Source organism: Ascaphus truei, chromosome 5 (assembly GCF_040206685.1).
Source record: "Ascaphus truei isolate aAscTru1 chromosome 5, aAscTru1.hap1, whole genome shotgun sequence".
Taxonomy (NCBI): Eukaryota; Metazoa; Chordata; class Amphibia; order Anura; family Ascaphidae; genus Ascaphus; species Ascaphus truei.
The window spans coordinates 126354983-126376504 of record NC_134487.1 but is presented as its reverse complement, the minus strand read 5'-3'; the positions used below and the strand labels follow the sequence as shown (position 1 = coordinate 126376504).

Sequence of the window (21522 nt, the reverse complement as noted above, 5' to 3'; positions counted from 1 at the left end):
TTTGCATGATACAGGAGAAAGAAAATGGCAACTTGTTACTACTATATATATATATATATATATATATATATATATATATATATATATATAATCTTATAGGACAAACAATATGTCATTTTTTAAAACGTATTAAGCTTCTTTTTTTTTAAATAACAGATCACATTGAGACAGTGTCCTTTATCAATTGATATAAGTAAAAAGATTATACCATTCAGTGTCATTGTTCCTAAAATGCATTTCTCTTTCTCATGAGAGACCCTAAAAGGTGTCAGTGCCAGTTCTATGTGTTCTTGGGACTTTTGCTACCTGTGACTCAGGTGCTGTAGTAAAAGGACTTCTTTAGAATGAATTTTGTTTTGTTCTGTCATTGTTTCGCTAAGAACAGTATTGCACACACACACACACACACACATTGTATCCGGCGTAACATACGCATAATCTAGGAGATCTGAAAGGTTATTGATTAAACATGGCTCTTTGTTTTCACCTCTCCCTGTAATGTTTTGCTGTCTCTTGTCCCCTCTTCCCCATCATGCCCTGCTGCTCTTTGCACTCTCTCCCCTCCTCTCTCTTTGCACTCCCTAACTGTGTCTGCTCCTCTCTGTGCACACTACCCTCCCTCCTCTCCTACTTATCTCATCTGTCTCCTCTACTTGCTGTCACTCTGTTTCCTCTTCCTACTCACCTTGCTGTCTCTCCTTCCCTCCCTTTGCACTCCCTCCTGACCGATGTGCACACTGCTCCATTCCCCCCTCCTCGTCATCCATCTATCTCCTCCTCTCCTTGCTGTCTCCTCTTCTCCTTGCTGTCTCTCTCTGTCTCCTCTCCCCTCCTTGCTGTCTATCATCCCCTCCCTCCTGCCCTGCTACTCTTGAATTCTCTCCTCCCCTCTTTGCACTCCCTGCCTTACTGTGTCTGCTCCTCTCTGTGCACACTATGCTATCCTACTCATCTGTCTTCTCCTCTCCTTGCTGCCTTTTTGTTTCCTCCTCCTACTCACCTTCCTGTCTCTTCTCCACCATGTGCACGCTGCTGTCCGCTGTCTCTCTCTCTGTCTCCTCTGCCCTCCTTGCTGTCTCTCCTCCCCCCTCCATCATGTGTTGCTCCTCTTTGTACTCTCTCCTCCCCTCTTTGCACTCCCTGCCTTACTGTTTCTGCTCCTCTCCTACTTATCTCGTCTATCTCCTCCTCTCCTTGCTGTCTCCTCTTCTCCTTGCTGTCTCTCTCTGTCTCCTCCTGTCCTTGCTGCCTCTCTCTGTCTCCTCTTCTCCTTGCTGTCTCTCTCTGTCTCCTCTCCCCTCCTTGCTGTCTCTCATCCCCTCCCTCCTGCCCTGCTACTCTTGCATTCTCTCCTCCCCTCTTTGCACTCCCTGCCTTACTGTGTCTGCTCCTCTCTGTGCACACTATGCTATCCTACTCATCTGTCTTCTCCTCTCCTTGCTGCCTTTTTGTTTCCTCCTCCTACTCACCTTCCTGTCTCTTCTCCCCCATGTGCACACTGCTGTCCGCTGTCTCTCTCTCTCTGTCTCCTCTGCCCTTCTTGCTGTCTCTCCTCCCCCCTCCATCATGTGTTGCTCCTCTTTGTACTCTCTCCTCCCCTCTTTGCACTCTCTCCCCCCTCTCTTTGCACTCCCTGCCTTACTGTGTCTGCTCCTCTCTGTGCACACTATACTCCCTCCTCTCCTACTTATCTCTTCGATCTCCTCCTTTCCTTGCTGTCTCTCCTCCCCCCTCCATCATGTGTTGCTTCTCTTTGCACTCTCTCCTCCCCTCTTTGCACTCTCTCCCCCCCTCTCTTTGCACTCTCTCCCCCCCTCTCTTTGCACTCCCTGCCTTACTGTGTCTGCTCCTCTCCTACTTATCTCGTCTATCTCCTCCTTTCCTTGCTGTCTCCACTGCCATTAAAATCCCCTTTCCCCTTCCTGGGTAAGTGAGAGGCCGTCTATAACAGAGGGGGATGTATGTATGTATATCTTTATTGATATAGCGCCGACAGTGTACTCAGCGCGTTACAAACACAATACAGTACAGGGAATTATAATAACACAATAAGCGCAGGGAAGAAAATCCCTGCCTCGGAAAAAAAGTTACCTGAGTTATGTTCATATGTTTCATGTCCCTCCGTGTATTCTGAAAAGAGTTTTCTTAATATTACAGAGGCCCAACAACATCTTTTGACCTTTAGAAATATAAGTGGTTATAGATAATAAGAAAAACTAAAATTTACCTGGGATGCTGCTTTAATTAAAACTATAATTATACCCCATGTATAACTAAACCCTGCAGTTCCAACACAACAGTGCACACACTTACTGAGAAAGACGTAAAGTAGCAGCACCATCACACAGTCATTTTGTTTAGGGAACTGATCTGTGGCCCCTGACATCCAGTGCTGTTGCATCTTTCGTTGCTTGTCGATTGAGTTCGGTATTGGGATCCAGTTGGGGGATCACGGCTAAACTCTTTACCCCTGTTAAAATAATCTAAAAAAAAAAAAAAGCTTGCGAGCAGCGCAGAATACTGCTTTAACATGTGCAGAAGTACTGTTTTAAGGATTATGGTTATTGCACCAAATGGGACTTTTAACTATACATGTTATCTCTTTTCATATACCTTCTGGAATAGCAAAAACATGGAAATTGCACTTGCAGCTTTGCAGAAGTTGTCGTGCTTGTAAAGATTTGCAAATATTTCCTGTTGTTCAGGTTGGAGCTGTGCACCTGCACCCTGTAGTGCTTTGTTGTTCTAATAGTTTGTATCCTCTGTTTGATTTCCTTTTATCTTAAAGAACTTCTAAACATATTAAGCAACTAGGTCATACGTTACCGTTCCGAGGTCTGGTAAACAAGAGACAGCATTCAATAGTAGAAACTTCAAAAAGGTGTATTAGTGAAAGCAGTGATACATCAAGAAAAACAACGTTTCGGTCCTACAAAACGGGATGTTCCTCAGGGGGATACAAGTATATATATACAAGTAGTCCCTCTTCCCCTCCGTCTCCAGCCCAGTTCTGGTCAAATTTCTTCCTGGTTATTTTAGTGTTCGATCCATGGTTTCCACGCTCTATAAAAGTTATCTGTTGATTGTTTGATGAATGCTGTTAGTTTCTCCATGGTCATTACTTTGTTATCTCGCTTCTCTACTGCACGTCTGGATGGAGGGGCTATTTTTTTCCATGAGGCCCTATTGAGCACCTGGCTGCTGTCAATATGAACGAGATCAGTCGCCTCAGAGGGTGGCCTAAAGCTTCCACTGGCTTTGCCAATAAGTATATTAAAGGGTCTACTGCAATTGTCTTTGATCTGCACTTTGATTTGTGAACTGTAACAATAGATAATGTTACCTTAGTAATATAAGGATACATTGTAGCTGCTGAGTTACACTGACTGAAGGATTGATTGAAACTGAAAGGCGGCCATTTTGTTAGGCCCACAATCAGGATTTTTACAGATTTATAACAGCAGCACCAAACGATTGCCAGCTTGGGTAAGAATGTAGAATTATACATTGCCACATGCTTTACATATACAAATAAGAGAAAAAGGGGTGACTGTAGTATTGCTGCTGTAAATGGAAAGTGAAACTATTGGTATGTAAATAAAAAGTACTGGTTCTCTGAGCTTATGAATAAAAAAAAATGGTGGTTATCTGCAACACTATTATCCTAACACTTTGCCCACTGTACAGAGATATATGCAATAGTGATGTACCAAGTACCCGGAAATTATCCGATACCCGGCCATATTTTTAGTGCCCGGAAATGACCCGGCCCAGGGCACTGGGACCCGCTGTCGGGTACTTCCATTCTGCTCTGCTCTCTCGGTCCTCCTCCTCAATCAGCCCTCTTCCTCCGGGGAGAAGTGGACGGAGAATGGCAGGAGCAGAGCAGGGCAACAGAGGAGGAAGACAGCAGCCGTCGGCGGAGGGAAAGGAGGAGGACTTCAGCTGGTAGAAGAGGAAGGCAGCCGGCGGTGGAGGGAGAGGAGGACATCAGCCGGCAGAGGAGGACGGCAGTGGGCGGTGGAGAAGAGGAGAAGGACGGCAGCCAGCAGAGGAGGCGGACATCAGCCGGCACTGGAGGGAGAGGAGGAGGACATCAGCCGGCGGCGGGAGAAGAGAACTGAGGACCATGTGAATGGAGCAGAGTGGCACAGGAGGACAGCCAGGAAGGAGCACACTGTAGGAGCGGAAGTCAGAGAAGACTGGCCATCCTCCTGTGCCGCCCTGATCCGCTAACATGGTCCTCAGTCCTCTTCTCCCACCGCCACCGACTGATGTCCTTCTCTCCCTCCACGGCCTGCTGTCGTCCTCCTTTTCTGCCGACTGAGGTCCTTCTCTCCCTCTACTGCCTGCTGTCGTCCTCCTCCTCTGCCGGCTGCCGTCCTCCTCCTCCTCTGCTGCCGCCGCCATACACGTACCACCCTCTTCTGCCGCCCAAAACCTACCCGGTCGTGTATCAGGATACCCGCCAGGGTAATTTTTTTTTTTTCCCCGGGTATCCGGTACCCAGTATTTTTTATTACCCAGTACATCACTAGTATGCAACACTTTTCAAAGCATCCAATGAGTTAAACACCCCAAATATATAGGTAGACTTCTAGACAAAACAACATGATTTTATTAAAGTGGAAAGATGATAAGAAACATTTGTATGTGAATGCTTAATTCGAGTCAAATGCAATAATAATATAATAATCTTGTGTGATATGCCATTCCTTTCAATTACAGTGTACCATTATATGTTGGAAGTGTTTCAGTCAGCCGCTGCCGCAGAGAGATAATAACGAGCCAATTATAGAGAGAGAAAGGGATTTGTAGAAGATTACACAGTCATTACAATTTAGTTACATTTTTCTTTATCTACACTAGGGTGACTTGTCATTCTCTGTATGTGCCCTATTTAGGAGTTCAATGGGGAATTGCCTTGCAATCTTTAGCATACAACATGTGGATAATTGGCTACTGGTAGGGTATTTGGACTATTGATCTCTCACTAACAGTTCTAAAGGTATTTATCACCCATGCTGATAAGTGGTTCATACAAATACCTGTTTGCCCCTTTATCTCTACCTATGATGAAGAATTTATTGTATCACAATACATCCCTGGCATCTACGATCAGGAAAACGGGGTGTATTGGGGGGGCTTAGTAAAAAAAAAATCTCATTCACCTGCTTGCAAATTAGCTGCTTCTTTGTGCAAAATGGTGAATATCTAATTGTGATTGAATTAGGCTAATTTCATTTTTTTTTTTTTACATGTGGAGTGATAATTCTTGACAAGGTATAAAGCCAGTGTATCAGACACTATTGAATACAATCCTCAATTACCTGTTAATGCTTTTAGTAAATAACCGACTTTTTTTTTTTCTTTCTTTAACTTAGGCTAGTATTTCTTAGACATGAAATAAGATGAGCATTCTTCACAATGCATTTGTTGTTTCTGGGCATTCAATGGGAAAGAGATCTAATAAAAATAAAAGAAAATACAATTATTGAGGAATTGCACTTGCAGTTTTGTAGAAGTTGTAGTGTGTTAATATTTGCAGGTCTAAATTCAGTCTTACACTATGCATTTCTAAAGAAAGTGGAAATAGTTCTGTGGTAAAGTCTATGCAACTGATAAGACTGTGGTTTAATTATCAGTAAGATAAAATCTAATCTTTAGTTTAAATGTGCATCCAAATCGCATTTTGAGTGCTTGCAATGTTAGTCTCTGTACTTCTTAGGGCATATCGCTGACTAGCTGGAAGATACTGCACAATTCCTCCATTTATCAGGGTCCTTACCTCATAATTTGCAACTTTAAAAAAAATTGTTTATACAGTATATTTTCTCTCTGAAAAAGTTCCCTCGACCCAGTGAATTTCAATGTAAGGTGAAGAGGTCTTCTGCAATTCCCTACCAAATATCTCGGTATAAAGGTCCACATGTTGGCCAATATGTAGTAGGAATGTGGAATCGTTTTAATATAATTCATAGCTTTGTTTGCCTTGCAACTTGCTTAATAAACAAACATGTCAACAATTGAAAGGTCATTAGCCTACGTGACTTCCTGCTGAGGGAGAAAGAAGTAGAGACTGTAGACAACCACAAACATGTTAGTTCTCCAGTAATGGTAGAGTAGCTTCGGACCGTCGGTATGCTCATAAAGCAGCATTCCCCCTGCTTACATTCACCTCATTAAGCTGCCCGAGATTGAGCATGACAAAGAAGATATTTTCTGTCCAGGAGTAAACATTCTCCCTCCCTCCCGGACAAAAGGAGTAATATACCTTGGGAATCGGGGGGTCCCTGGACGTATGTACTATATATATGTATAATTTTATTTTTATGTAGCGCCAACCATGTACGCAGTGCTTTACTACATTACAATAGGAGGTAAATAATGTACAATACAAACACAGGAATTACGTGCAATAGCTCAGTGGCAACATAAGGCTGCGCTTATAGTGCTGGCGGCGGCGACGCGACCGATGACATGAAAGTTATAATTTGATTTTCAGTGACTGTCGCCAGCGACGTCACGAAAGGGGGCGGGCCGCGGTCTCTGATTGGTTTAGAGACAGTCACATGTGGCGACTGTCTCTAAAAAAATCAAATAGACCCGGCTTCAAAATTTGGGGTTGCTCCATCGGCGTCTCGCTTACTATAAGCGCTTGCGACAGAGTAAATATATTTGATTCGGAGCGACGTCGCCAGGCACTATTCTTTAAGCGCAGGCTAAGGCTAAGGCTGAGTCCATGGTGACTCCAGCCGTGCGGAGGGGCGCTGAGGCTGAGGGAAAGCGGGTGCTTTCCCTGGCCTTAGTTCGCGCGCCGTCCGGGGGCGTGTCGGGGGGGGCGGGCCAGTGATGTAACGGAGCTGGTTCGCCCTCATTGAGCGAACCGCTTACGTGACCGGCCCTGCGCTCCGGCGAGCGCTCAAACTAGAAAAATAATGTCGGCGTGCGGAAGCATACGCGAGCTCATTGCGGCTGCAGGGGTTCACTGCCGAGCGTGAGCACGGCTCAGAACCGGTTAGCGCCTAAGCGCTGACCATGCCCGCAGCCTAAAGCAGAGTTTACAATCTAAGAGCTGTTATTTGTGGAGGCTTACAGACATATTAGGAGTAAAAAGTGTATTGGAAATGCAGTCAGGCTATGGCAAGAATACGTAATAGAGGCGTAAAATGTTTAATGAGCTGCTTCTTTTCAGAGGTGGATTTTCAGTCAGGTTCTGAATGTGTAAAGTGAAGGTGCTTGACGAATATTAAGTGAAAGAGCCTTCCATAGGTAGTGAGAGATTTGTGAGAGAGGTTTAAGATGGGAGAGGGCTGTAGAGGTAAAAGGTGCAAAGAGGAGACACTATTGGCCGCTCAGTAGCAACACTGCTCAAAACGTTTGGGCGTGGTACAACCGTGTTTAAGGAACTTATGCTGGGCAGTATACTTATTATTGGGGCGACAGGGGGGCAGGTTTGCGGAACACCCTAAGCCCTGTTACAGCAATGCTAAATCTGGATTCAGACAGCCTCTCTCTCATGTGCCAGCCAGGGTTCCCATATTCTGGCAAATGTGTGCGTTTTCCCCCCATTAGGAACGCAGTGATCGTCTCTAGTTTGAGTATGTGCCAGACCCAGCGTTTGATAGCTGCTAACTCAGGCCATGCCTGTTTTTTCGAGCTTGCATCGATACAGCATCTGGTGGCAAGGAGTATATGTAACATTAATTTGTAAGAGTGTTTGGGCATTTTAGGGGGAGGTCTGGCATGCAAGACTAACCAAGGTGTCAGGACCACCGTAATGCCACTCATAGAGGTAGTCAATGAATACCTGTTGCCATAGAGGAGCTATTTTAGGACAGAACCACCACATATGGGAAAGTGAGCCTCTATGTCCGCAGCCTCGGAAACACAAGGGAGTGATACTAGCATCTGTTGCATGTAACTGCACAAGCGTGAGGTACCAGCGGAAGCATGAATGAATTCTCTTTTATATTTGTACATATAGAGCTAGTTGCTACTTCTTCACAGATATGTGTCCACTCCTCTATATCTATTCCCTCATTCAGCTCATCTTCCAACTTCAGCATATATTTGTTTTTTAGATTGTAAAATACATCTTGGAGCACCTGATAAATAATTGTTATTAGGCCTTTGTCAAGGTGCCTTGAATCAGCACCTCGAAATAGGTTGTGATAGCCGGAGTTATTCCTCAGTAAACTAACATTGTAAAATGTTTTAATTGGAGGTATTTGAATATTTCATTTGGCTGCAGGCCCTTACTTTCCTGAAAATCTGGGACGTTTTTAACATATTTATCCGACACGTACCTTTGATTCTAGTAATCCCTGCTTTCTTCTTGGCTGCAAACCTTGGCTCGTCCAATCATGGACTGAACTGGGGATTATTGTACAGTGGGATAATTCCTGATTTTCTTTGTTGGTTATATTGTATTTTAATTGTAAGTGATCCCACAGAGCGACTGAATGCTTAATTGTTAGATAGGAAATAGCCCCTGGTTGCCTATCACATTTGTTTATCCAAAGTAACGAATTTACTTTTGCCGGGAAAAATTCACGATTCTCAATATTGACCCATCCCCTTGTGCCTGCTGCTGAGTTCCAAAAGAGCAGCTGATTTAGCTGTGATGCTTGGATGTATTTCTGTAGATTAGACACTGCCAAGGCACCCAGTATTGAAGATCTTTGTTGCACTATATTCTGATTCTGGGCTTTTTCCAAATGAATCTGGAAATGCACCTTTGTAGCCCAATCAGCTCCTTGTTCAGGACTGGAATAGGAAGGGTTCTGAAGAGATACATTATTCTTGCTAGTAATGTTATTTTGACAGCAGCTATCCTGCCCACCAAGTAGATATAGTATCTGTCCCATTCTGCAAAATCTCTATTAAGTTTACCAATGTGTTGTGTATAGTTGTGTTTATAGAGGTTTTGTATAGTTTTAGTGAGGTTTACGCCTAAATATGGGATAGTATCTGTACACCATGTGAAATCAAAATTTATAGCTAGTAATTTGGACATATGCTGTGGTAGAATTATGCTTAAGGCAAGGGATTTTGTTTGATTCATTTTGAGTCCTGAACACCTCCGTATTGAGCGAGTGTCTGGAAAAGATTAGGGAGGGAAGTAAGAGGTCAACAAGATATCGTCAGCAAATAATGATAGTTTGTGTTCTATTTTCACTATCTGTAAACCTGAAACAGGGTCTCTCCTGAGACTGGAAGCCAGAGGCTTAATGGAGTTAGCAAACAGGAGCGGCGAGTGTGGGTACCCCTGCTGCGTGCAAGGGGCGTGGTATAAAACTTGTATCCCCTGAAGGAAGCTACCCCCAAAAAAAACATCTTATTCAAAACCGTAAACAGATACTGCCAATCCAGCCTATCAAAGGCCTTTTCTGCATTCAGAGATAAGAGCATGCAAAGGACCGTTTTAGTATCGACTGTATAGATTCTATATTATTCTATATCTAGAATATTCATGAGCACTCCTGCACTGACATGTGCTAGAGGGAGGGCAGGGCTGACAAAGAGCTGTGCCAGGGCTTGTGACAGGACATGAAGGGGCAGTGCCTTAGCAAATGGTTGTTAAAATAGAATACAAGAAAATTGGTCTTTCAAAGTTGTTGTTTTTTAAACAGAAAATGCTAAAAGTATTTTTTCTTACTACAGAACTGATTTATTTAAAAAAAACACACATGCAGGATATTGACTGAACTGCAGCGTTAATTTTATGTTTATGTAGAGCCAACCATGTACACAGTGCTTTACTACATTACAATAGGAGGTAAATAATGTACAATACAAACACATGAATTACGTGCAATAGCTCAGTGGCAACATAAGCCGCGCTTATAGTGCTGGCGATGTGACCGATTCTGTTGTTATCTGGGGCATGTCTGGTAGGGATAAATCCAAACTGGTCATGGTGTATCAGATAAGTCATGTATTGTTTCAGGCGATTTGCCAATTTTTTGGCGTATCATTGAATATCTGTGTTTATAAGTGACTGTAACTGGCACAATTCGATGGGTCTTTTCCTTTTTTAGGGGATAAGTATAATATTGGCAGCAGCCATCAACTCTGGGACCACCGCACCACGTAGGAATTTATTGATAATGTTAGCCTCATTCTTTAGGCGTCTGATCAGCATTGTATGCACCTTATTACCTCTTTCATAATACTCTCGGCCCATCCATTGAAGAGCTTATTCAGCTGAGTGTGCGAGGCATAGACCTAACACCTCTTTAACCCTTGTTTTAATTCTAAGTGAGTCTGGATTTCTGGTACGTTGGTGTGGCGCCTCCAGTTTAGCCAGTTCAGTTATTATGTCTGCTATTCTTTTTCATCTGGCTTTCTTCCTACGTGTGGCTATCTAAATAAAAAAAGTCCTTCTATTATAAGCTTTATGTATTTCCCAAATGGTTGAATCTGGGAGGTCTGGAGCGTAATTAGTTTTGAAGAAGAATTTGAGGTCATCCCCTATATAGGATTCTAAACAGTTCGTTCCAGGTTGCGTGTGAAGAAAGAATATTGTAAGAAAGTCTCATAGTAGCTGCTGTCCATGTTATCAGCGGTGGATAGACGTGTGGGTTCGTAATGAACGTCTCATGTCACCACTGCATGTTTCTGTTATATATATTGTGACAAACAGCTTACTCCGGGGCTCCGCCGTTTGTCCGGGACTGTTAGAACACGGTATTTTAGGGTAGGTTAAATGATGAGGCGTCACGTACTGTTCCTTTAAACAGACTATGCCTGGTTTATTCAGTCCCAGGCACTGAGACTGCCACAGTGCATATAACAGAGACACATCAAAACAAAAGCTGCTCACCTGAGCGATAACTTAACTTAGATTTCCCTAACTCAGGGTGGAAGTGGCTTTTCCACTTCCAACAACAAAACAAGGTACTTTTGCAGTCTTAGACAAATGAACAGAATGATTGAACCTGTTTGGGGAAGAGGCTTCTCCCCTCTGTAGTTCAGCAGCCTTCCAGCCTCCAGGCTCTTGGGGAGAGGGGAGAGCAAACAGGAAACAGGTCTAATATACCTGATCTCTAATCAGCATGACAGGTGACAGAAAACAGGCAGCAGACAAACTGTGGAATGGAGTGCATGTACTAGAAGGCTGCCCTGTTCAGCCTAGACAGGACAGAAACTGTTCAGTATCCTGGGAGCCCTGTATATGGAATTTATTACCATCCCCTGGTTTCTGTCACAATATATAATCAAAAATGAATTGACGATACCGTTCTGTGGCTAACTAAATGCTTTTATTGGTGCAAGCTTTCGAGATATACTGATCTCTTCTTCCGGCGATGGTACATTAAATAAAGCAGGCAAGGTTAAACTTACATACAGTGCTAATACTGTAGGAATGTTATCTGTGACTGAAACCTAACACCCCCCCCCCCCCCATGTAGTATGCGATTTATGACTTGAGGTGTTAAATACAATAGGTGTTGTACATTCAGGGACTATTTAACACCTCAAGTCATAAATCGCATACTACATAAGGAAGGGGGGATTGTTAGGTTTCATTCAGTCACAGATAACATTCCTACAGTATTTGCACTGTATGTAAGTTTAACCTTGCCTGCTTTATTCAATGTACCATCGCCGGAAGAAGAGATCAGTGTATCTCGAAAGCTCGCACAAATAAAAGCATTTAGTTAGCCACAGAACGGTTTCGTCTATTCATTTTTGATTATTAAAGCTGGGCTAACACGGTACCGATACCTTTACATTATATATATATATATATATATATATATATATATATATATATATATATATATTTTGCCCACACACACATGAAACAAGCAAGTGTCCCCTTGTGCAATCTGGACCGTTGTTGTTCATTTCCAAATAGGATATCCCCTTTGCAGGAAAAAGGAAACGGCGCTCCGCAAGCCAAAATAGTGACATCCATCGGGGTCATGCGATGCTCCAATGCACTTTAAAAGAGGAACACACGTTCTTGGAATTCTAGTTTTGCAATCTGTGATTTTTTTTCTGACGTTGAACTTGATCATGTGAATCTCCCGTTTCCAGTTATAGTTTTCTTTTAAAAGTGCAAATATATCAAGTCTAATTCCACCTTGCGTAACTATGGACTAAATGCATCATTTTGTAGTACAGTAGGCTACCTTGTATTATTTGTTACTAAAATGACAATGGGGTGAACTGTGTCATTTACTTCACTGAAGCTACCATATATACCCTCAGTACCAGAGAAGCCCTGTTTAAAGGGGAAATCCCACATGGGACCAAAGTGTACTAATGGCAGTGACTTGATGCCTTTTGTTTTGCTATTTTTTTAAAGTTTGTTTGTAAACATGGGGGAAGATACACAAAGCTCTGTTAGTGACTTAAGGAGCCATTAACTTCAGTGCTAATGGGGATCCACAAAGTTCCTTAACGATGCGTTAAGTGCTGTCTTAATGCTAAGGCAGCCTACCATTAACTTTAACAGACATCAGTGCTAATGATATGCAAGATAGGTGTGGATCACCGAAACGCATATCTACAGCAGCCTGTTAAAGTTAACATGGGACTTAACACTGTGTTATTTTAAGTCATGGTTATACCAGGCATTAGCGACTCCGAACACCTAAAGCCGGGTAGCAGCATTTATTTTGGCCTGGACTAGGGTTCTGAAGTGGGCCAATTTGGCTTCCGGTATTGCCTTAGCAATATCCTTTAGGAAGCAAAAGTGAATACCCTGAACTACGCCAAAAAAAGGAAGCTAAGACCCAAGTATTAACCCCTTAAAAACCATAGACCCTGGCTAAATTCCCACACACGCATACTGCGTTCCTCCACTCGTTCCTCTGAACGCCTCTGGAGGAAGTCTCACACTCTCGCAGACTTCCTTCACTACAAATTTATGCTATCCTGTTTCAACTCTGCCCTCTCGCAAGCTAAACAAGCCTACTTTTCTTCACTAATCAACATGCACAAGTCTAACCCACGCCGACTGTTCTCTGTCTTTGATACTCTACTCAAACCACCCTCAGCTGCCTCTCCTTCCTCCATCTCTTCTCAGGACTTTGCTGACTATTTTAAGGAAAAGGTGGAATCCATACGTCAGAACATCCCCTCTGTTTCTTCCTCCCATCCTACACCTCTTCCTAACTCTCCTCCTGCCTTCCTTGACTCTCTTTCCACTGTCTCAGAGGAGGATGTTTCGTTGTTGATCGCCTCTTCTCCCTCTACCACTTGCCCTCTTGACCCCATTCCCTCCCATCTCCTAAAACCTCTTGCTCCTACTATAATCCCTACGCTCACACATATTTTTAATGCCTCCCTCTGCTCTGGAACCTTTCCATCCTCCTTCAAACATGCAACAGTCATACCATTACTCAAAAACAGCAAGCTACCCTACCTGTCTTTCTAACTATCGACCTGTCTCCCTCCAGCCTTTTGCCTCTAAACTCCTTGAACGTCTTGTATTCTCTCGCTTGCTCCATTTTCTCGACACCTATTCTCTCCTACACCCTCTACAATCTGGCTTCCGCACTGCTCACTCCACGGAAACAGCCCTCAATAAAATAACTGACGACCTCCATGCTGCCAAAGACAGAGGTCACTACACTCTGCTCATATTACTCGACCTCTCTGCAGCATTTGACACCATGGACCACCCTCTTCTCCTTCATATTCTCCATACTCTTGGTATTCGGAACAAAGCTCTATCCTGGATCTCATCCTAGCTCTCCCATCGTACTTTCAGTGTCTCTTCTGCTAACACCTCCTCCTCCTCTATTGATCTCTCTGTGGGGGTAACCCAGGGCTCTGTCCTGGGACCTCTTCTCTTTTCTCTGTACACACTTTCTCTAGGTGACCTAATAACATCTTTTGGGTTTAAATATCACCTCTATGCTGACGACACACAAATATACTTTTCAACACCCGACCTTACACCTGCTGTACAAACCAAAGTTTCTGAATGTCTCTCTGCTATATCATCCTGGATGGCCCTCCGCCGCCTTAAACTCAACATGGCTAAAACAGAGCTCCTCATACTTCCTCCCAAACTTGGCCCTACTACCTCCTTCCACATTACTGTTGGAACTACAGGTAAACCCCGTTATAACGCGGTCCTCGGGGTCCACCCCAAGACCACCGCGTTAATAACGGGGTTGCGCTAATTTTTAAAAAAAATGGCCGCCGCGTGCCTGTTCGGGAGGGAGTGAGGAGGGAAGGAAGGAAGAGGTGTCCGGAAGCCCTACATGCGGGCCACATGCCTCCTCCCTCTCCCTCCCAGCCCCCTCCCTCTCCCTCCCAGCCCCTTCCCGCGAGAGGGAGGCCCGGGGAACAGAAGAAAAAAAAACTGCCGGAAGTCATCAGCTCCGGCGTGAGAGGGAGGCCCGGGGAACAGGTGATCAGCCGCCTCGACCCCTGCAGCACCAACCCCCCCAGCACCGTCACCACCCTCCCCCTCGCAGGACCGGGCCCCCTCGCCCCGCCGTAGCGCAGGGTCATCCTGCCACTCCGCCGCATCGCAGGGCCCCGCCACCCCCCAATGACGTCCCACCCCCGCCCTGGGCCGTACCGTCAACCTACCCCCACCTACCTGCCCCCCTGCGCTGCACCGGCCATCCCACCAGCCCCCGCAGCATCGGGGGCCCCCGCAGCCATCACCCCCCTCCACCGCAGCACCACCCCCAGCGGCACGCAGCGCCCCCCCCCTGTAGCCACATGCCTCACCAATCATCCCCAAGGTAAGGCTGATTTGTGTGTGTGTATGTGTGTGTGGTGTGTGCGGTGTGAGCAATGAGCAGTGTGTCAGTGTGAGCAATGAGCAGTGTGTCAGTGTGTGCAGTGTGAGCAATGAGCAGTGTGTGTGCAGTGTGCAGTGTGTGTGCAGTGTGTGTGCAATGTGTGTGCAATGTGAGCAATGTGCAGTGTGTCAGTGTGTGCAATGAGCAGTGTGTGTCAGTGTGAGCAGTGTGTGTGCAGTGTGCAGTGTGAGCAATGAGCAGTGTGTCAGTGTGAGCAATGAGCAGTGTGTCAGTGTGTGCAGTGTGTGCAGTGTGTGCGCAGTGTGTGTGCAATGTGAGCAATGTGCAGTGTGTGCAGTGTGAGCAATGAGCAGTGTGAGCAATGAGCAGTGTGTGTGCAGTGTGAGCAATGAGCAGTGTGTGCAGTGTGCAAAAAAAAAAAAAAAATTTTAATTTTTTTTTTTAAATTTTTTTTTTTTTTTTAAACGGGAGCCACGGGAAAACCGCGTTATAACCGAATCGCGGTATAGCGAGGCGCGTTATAACGGGGTTTACCTGTATGATCATTCACCCAGTAGTCCAAGCACGCTGCCTAGGGGTCACACTCGACTCCTCTCTCACATTCGCCCCTCACATTCAAAACATTTCTAAAACTTGTCGCTTTTTCCTCCGCAATATAACAAAGATACGCTCTTTCCTCTGTTGCTCGACTGCTAAAACTCTGACTCAGGCCCTCATTCTCTCCCGTCTTGATTACAAAAACCTCCTGCTGTCCGGCCTTCCTGCCTCTCACCTGTCTCCCCTATAATCTATCCTAAATGCTGCTGCCAGAATCACTCTACTCTTTCCTAGATCTGTCTCAGCATCTCCCCTCATAAATCCCTCTCCTGGCTTCCGATCAAATCCCGCATCTCACACTCCATTCTTCTCCTCACTTTTGAAGCTTTACACTCTTCTGCCCCTCCTTACATCTCAGCCCTAATTTCTAGCTATGCACCATCCCGACTCTTGCGTTCTGCTCAAGGATGTCTTCTTTCTACCCCCTTTGTATCTAAAGCCCTCTCCCGCCTTAAACCTTTTTCACTGACTGCCCCACACCTCTGGAATGCCCTTCCCCTCAGTACCCGACTAGCACCCTCTCTATCCACCTTTAAGACCCACCTTAAGACATACTTGCTTAAAGAAGCATATGAATAGCACTGTGGATATTCTGAACACATGACACATAAAGCTTGGCCCCCTGCAGACGCACTTACTAGAACTCCCTCCTACTGTCTCTGTACGTTCTCCCTACCTACCAATTACACTGTAAGCTCCTCGGGGCAGGGACTCGACTTCCTTAATGTTACTTTTATGTCTAAAGCACTTATTCCCATGATTTGTTATTTATATTATCTGTTATTTATTTGATTATCACATGTATTACTACTGTGAAGCGCTATGTACATTAATGGCGCTATATAAATAAAGACATACAATACAATACAATACATAGTGGCCATGACGGCATACATTATACAGGCCTTCGTGTTCACTAAGGTAACCAAAGGGTTAATACAAATACCTTAATTACCCTAGAATATAATTTTTCTAACACTCTGGAGGCTTAGGATCCGACAGTGCCAGGACACATCTTAATACACATTAACCTATTTACAGGACTCACAGTGAGGATCCCAGTCAGAACTCTGAAGAACCTGTTTCTAGAACATTGGGTGGAGCTATATATACCCTCTATACTTCTTATAGTGACATCACAGGTCACAAGTCATACAAGGGAGTGGCATCCCTTCTGCATATTCATTCTACAGCACATGATGGGAAGGGGAGTAACCTGAGTGAGCCCACACAGTTAACCCATTAAGTTGCTAACCGCTTTATTGAAATAGTAGTCCCTATAGAGGGGGCTACATATAGATAGATACATATGTATATACCCTATTTCCTCAATTCTAAGACGCACCTTTTTTTCGATTTTCACATGTCTGAAATCGGGGTGAGTCTTAGAATCGATGTATTAAAAATTTTTTTTAAGTGTCTACAGTACTAACCCCCTCTTTTCCTTTAACATGTTTCAGGAGAGGTCCCACATCAGTGGAGGACGAAGTGTGCGGCGGCGGCAGGAGAGGTCCCACGTCTGCAGATGGTTGAAGATGGACAGCGGGCGGGAGTGCGGTGGCGGCGGCAGGACAGGTCCCAAGTCTGCAGGTGAATGAAGATAAGAAGACAGCGGGCGTGCGGAGGCGGCTAATAGATCATAATAACAGAAGCAAAGCGGCATAGGGGAACGGCTTGGGAGGTGCACTCTGTAACACCGGAAGTTGACCGGTGTCTGACTTCCGGTTACAGTGTGCACCTCCCAAGCCGTTCCCCTATGCCGCTCAGCTCTCCTGCTATTATGATCTCCTGCCGCTGCACCCCACCGCTGTCTTCTTATCTTCATTCACCTCTAGACTTTGGACCTGTCCTGCTGCCGCACACCCACCCGCTGTCCATCTTCAACCATCTGCAGATGTGGGACCTCTCCTGCCGCCGCCGCCCGCTTCATCCTCCGCTGACATGGGACCTCTCCTGAAACATGGTAAGTGAAAAAGTAATTTTCCTCGATTGTAAGAGCCAAATCGTTGGTGCGTCTTAAAATCGAAGGCGTCTTACAATCGAGGAAATACGGTACATGGAGAAATCAAGCAATCTTAGACAAATATAGATAGAAAAAAGGAATCCTCAGCTTGGCTGATGTTAAATGATTCTTAATTCTGAATATACATTTCTGACGCTGGCTTATATACCATTTCACTGGCTTCAGGCTACATATTTCTTTCATTTCTTCAGTCAATCATTAATGTTTAAACCAATATTCCTTCACATCCTTATCTCTTGGCTCTGAATGAAGAACTCTATTGTCCTTCACTAAGTAACTAGGATTGACTGTGTTCCTTATCTTTAAAACCGATCTCTATTATATTGTTTGACTAACTATCTGTTTCCAACTACTCTTACATTCCAAACTCATGAGCCTATACTGTTCAACTTAGCAGACATTAAACATACCAAGTTTTATACAAAATCGAAATTAATAAAACAAGATGGATTCTTGAGTCACATAAAACATGACACCTGCCGGTCTTCAGACTGATTTATGCCTTCTAATCTTGCAGAGTCAGCTAGTTAGATTCCAATATCATTAATACTATATAGCAGGGTCCCCCCTGGGTCCTGCTTACCTCCGCTACAGCGGGGGAGGTTGCTGAGGCAGTGTGGGCGGTCAGGATGGCGAGCGGGTCGCCGACGGTCTGCGGCAGCGCCCATAGCAGGGCGTCGCCATGACAGATATGGCCGCGCATGCACGGAGAGCAAGAGAGCGGCGACCATTGCCTAGGAGCTCCTGCAGGGGAACTACAGTTCCCAGCAGCCTAAGGGGCTGCAGTCACATGGCGTGAAACTAGCCAATAGGGCCGCAGCATCTCCTACATCCAGGGATGGATACATTTTGCACGCAGAGGAGCACGGCAGTCGGAGCTGGGACCAGGAAGTGTTAGGGTGTGTAGGTGCAGGGCATCTGTGACTCCCCCAACTAGGCCCCGACTCCCCTCAGTTTGTGGTTACTGCAGGGACCGGCCCATCAGTTAGGGATACGACCCCTGTAGTACCAGAGTACGGGACACAGCCAGGACGCGGTGGCGAACTGGCGATTCGGGGGTCTGTGACCAGACCACTATACCTATCAGAGACTTTCTTCATAGTGGAACCATCCACGCGGAATACCACCCCACGTAGAGGCGGAGACTGCTCCGACATCACAGGGATCAGTGGATCCGTATTATCTTCCGGCCATACCCGGGTGTAGGAGCACCTGGGCAGGTACTGCAACTGCACCAACTGTAACACCTTCAGTTCTAGTGGGCAGCGCTGTCTCACATATTTGAGTGGGTTGCTACTTGTGTACACTGGGGTGGCTGGCTGCCCAAGGGCACCTCAGTACTTTGGGGGGATATCCCATCCAGGGTTGACATTGTGTTGGAGGACTGTGTGTGGGTACGGCCGTGCGTGGCCTAGTGGTGTGGACTGGTTATCCTTGTTGTTCTTATGCATACAGTAAAACTGTTACTCTTACCTGACGGATCAGGCACACCCCAGGCTCCTCATAAAGGTTGAGCTGCAATTCAAAGGGCCAGTATACTATTTTGTTTGTTTTTAGGCTCCTACGTGTGTTTGTATATTTATACATCTATATTATTGTGAGTGTGAAAGGGGAGCGCCGTAGTTTCTTTTCACTTTTCTAATTAAAAAAAATGCCTGAGTATGAAACATGCCCCATATCTTTCTCTCTATAATACCTAAATGAATGCCATCTTAACTGTTGCATTGGTATGATTAAAATACAACTGTGGACACCACTTTTGCCAACGTAACTTCTACTTTCATATGTAAAAACAGATATCTGAGATATTTCCACAGATCCCTGGTCATGGAGGTATGATTACACACGCCTGATTTAGTACGTACATAATTTATATTCTGTACCCCTGTGAACCATTTTAGATTAAAAAAAAATTTGGTCACCGTGCGCATCTGGTTGGGGACAATTTTATCATCCCTTTGAAGGTGCGGTTCTGGCAGGGTGGCTATTTCTGTGTACACTCTGTTTGAAAATGTACCATAAATGGTTGTGTTGGGTTATGACTTAAACCCCCCCTCCTCCCCCCCTCCTGCCGCTCTTAGATAAATGCAAAAAAATCCCACAAAAAATACAAGTGAAGGGCGTATATGGCTGTGAGAAAAGTGATCAGTGATACTGATCGGTGTTGAGAGTATTGAGTCCATGCATCTCTCCCTACAGATCTTGTATATTTTATATACAGGTATGCGATTTTACCTATTTCAAAGTTTGAGTGCACACTTTGATGCTCCATTTTAAAACTCATAAAGTTTCTTATATCTAATACCATCTGCACTGTCCGATCTTTCTCTTATACCCCGAGTTTAGCACTGATATACACTCTGAGGGAAAGCGTATTGTGTCCAAAGTTGCTGCAATTTTGATTATGCTAGATATTTTACTTATACTGTAAATGGTAAGTGTGCATCTATAAATTTTAGCAACAATATTGTCCTGTGAGAAACAATAGTGAACCATTGTGTATTTTTCATATTTTTTTCCTGATTCCACATCCTGTGCTCTCCATATTTCTGAAGATCTCTATGCGCTTAGATAACCCCACCTCTAGACAAACACAGAAAACCAGGCTGAGGTCACTGGCCTGACCCGCCATAAAACAATACCATGTATTTTTAAGATGCAACTTGTAACTCAAATTAACATGTTCTGTGCCAGATTATTAAAATACTGAATAATTTAATGGTCTTATCATTACAAGTCCTATCAGCCACCTTTAGCTAGTAGGGCTAATTGTAAAGGGGAGAGGGGGGGAGGTGAACTATGTTTGTTGGGGGTAGTGGGGTGGGTAATGGGTGTAGGTGCCCTGGGGAGAGAGATTAGGTGCCCGAGGAGGTTAAGGGGAGTGGCTAACCCCGTATTTGCCATAGCAGTTGTACCACTATGACATACAATCGATAGGATAGTTAGGGCATATCTATTCATGGCCACTATGGCTTCTAGAGGGGTTAATTATGTTTAATTGGGAAGAAAGATGGCATCTTCCTTAGCATGTGGCTAACGCGATCCGACGTTGCTGCCAGCTAGCGCCGCGGGGTGTCTTATCCCGACTTTCGCTGGCTAACGCTGTGTTAGCCATATACAAATGAGGGGCCTAACGGATGTTGTTTTTGCATATATTTAGCCGCTAAGCTAATGTCCGTTAACTATTTATGTAACGTGAAGTTAGCTGCCCTGACTTAACAAAGCTTGGGGGTTGATTTCTTCTACCTGCTCTTTTTGTCTCCTGCTGTCACAGTGTGTCCTTTCTCAGCTCTCTAGTAAGGAAGGGGTGGGATAAAGGTAAGCACACTTGATTGATAAACCCATCCATTCAGAGGCTCCACAGAAAATAAATGTGTCACCCAGTAAAAAGCCACAACATCATGTCTCAATGACCTTGCAGCTTTCTGATGGCCACCTGAGTGAAGCTCACCACGGTGGCCATATTTTTTCCCCTGAGCAAGAATTATAGCCCGGAAGAGAGAAAAAAAATCAGTATAAAAAGAAACTATTTAAATATTGTAAACAATTTGCTATGTGCGTTTCAACTTTTCTTTCTACCTGAAATGTGGAGACTGATGGAGAACACTGCGTAGTCCTGCACAGAGCAAGTGGATGCAAAAAAACCTTCAATATTTCAAAATGTTTACAGTGCTAATTTTACTAAACTTCAGAGTCACTAGAATTGTTTTACTAATAAAAAAAAAATCCTTTTTTTGTTTGTCTTAGTGATACAGGCGCAAACCCCCCTGAGAGTGGCGTATTTGGATTCATGATCAGCGTGTCGGCCGTATTAGGTACAGTAGTTGTCATCAATACTTCGGGCAGATACAATAGGGGGAAGTGAGCAATCACTAGGACTTGGAGATCCCAATAGGGCAAACTCCCAGGTCCTACAGCAGAATCATTGCTAATAGTCTATGCAAGTACCCATGCCTGGTCTGCTAAGTTGTCCAATCAGGACAGCAGAAAAATACCACTCTGTAGATGTTTAACAGGTGTCACAGTGTTAGAAATTGGACCTGATACTACGTAGTGTAAGTGAAACAAGGTGTGTGTGTAGTAAAAAGCGTGCCTGGAGTAAAGAGCACGCTGCTTAGAGGGTAGGACTCATTATGCTGAGACTGTAGAGACTTATGTAAA

At 44.6% G+C, this 21522-nt stretch overlaps 1 protein-coding gene across 6 annotated transcripts in view; it reads left to right on the top strand.

Annotated features, from left to right (window-relative positions):
- The window catches only part of DRAM1 (DNA damage regulated autophagy modulator 1), a 60577-nt gene that overhangs the window by 17687 nt on the left and 21368 nt on the right, over window positions 1-21522 (top strand). For all 6 annotated transcript variants that reach the window (XM_075600633.1, XM_075600630.1, XM_075600631.1 and 3 more), the window contains one exon: window positions 21109-21176. In XM_075600633.1, the coding sequence (XP_075456748.1) occupies window positions 21109-21176 (68 nt within the window). The remainder of the gene's footprint in view (window positions 1-21108; window positions 21177-21522) is intronic.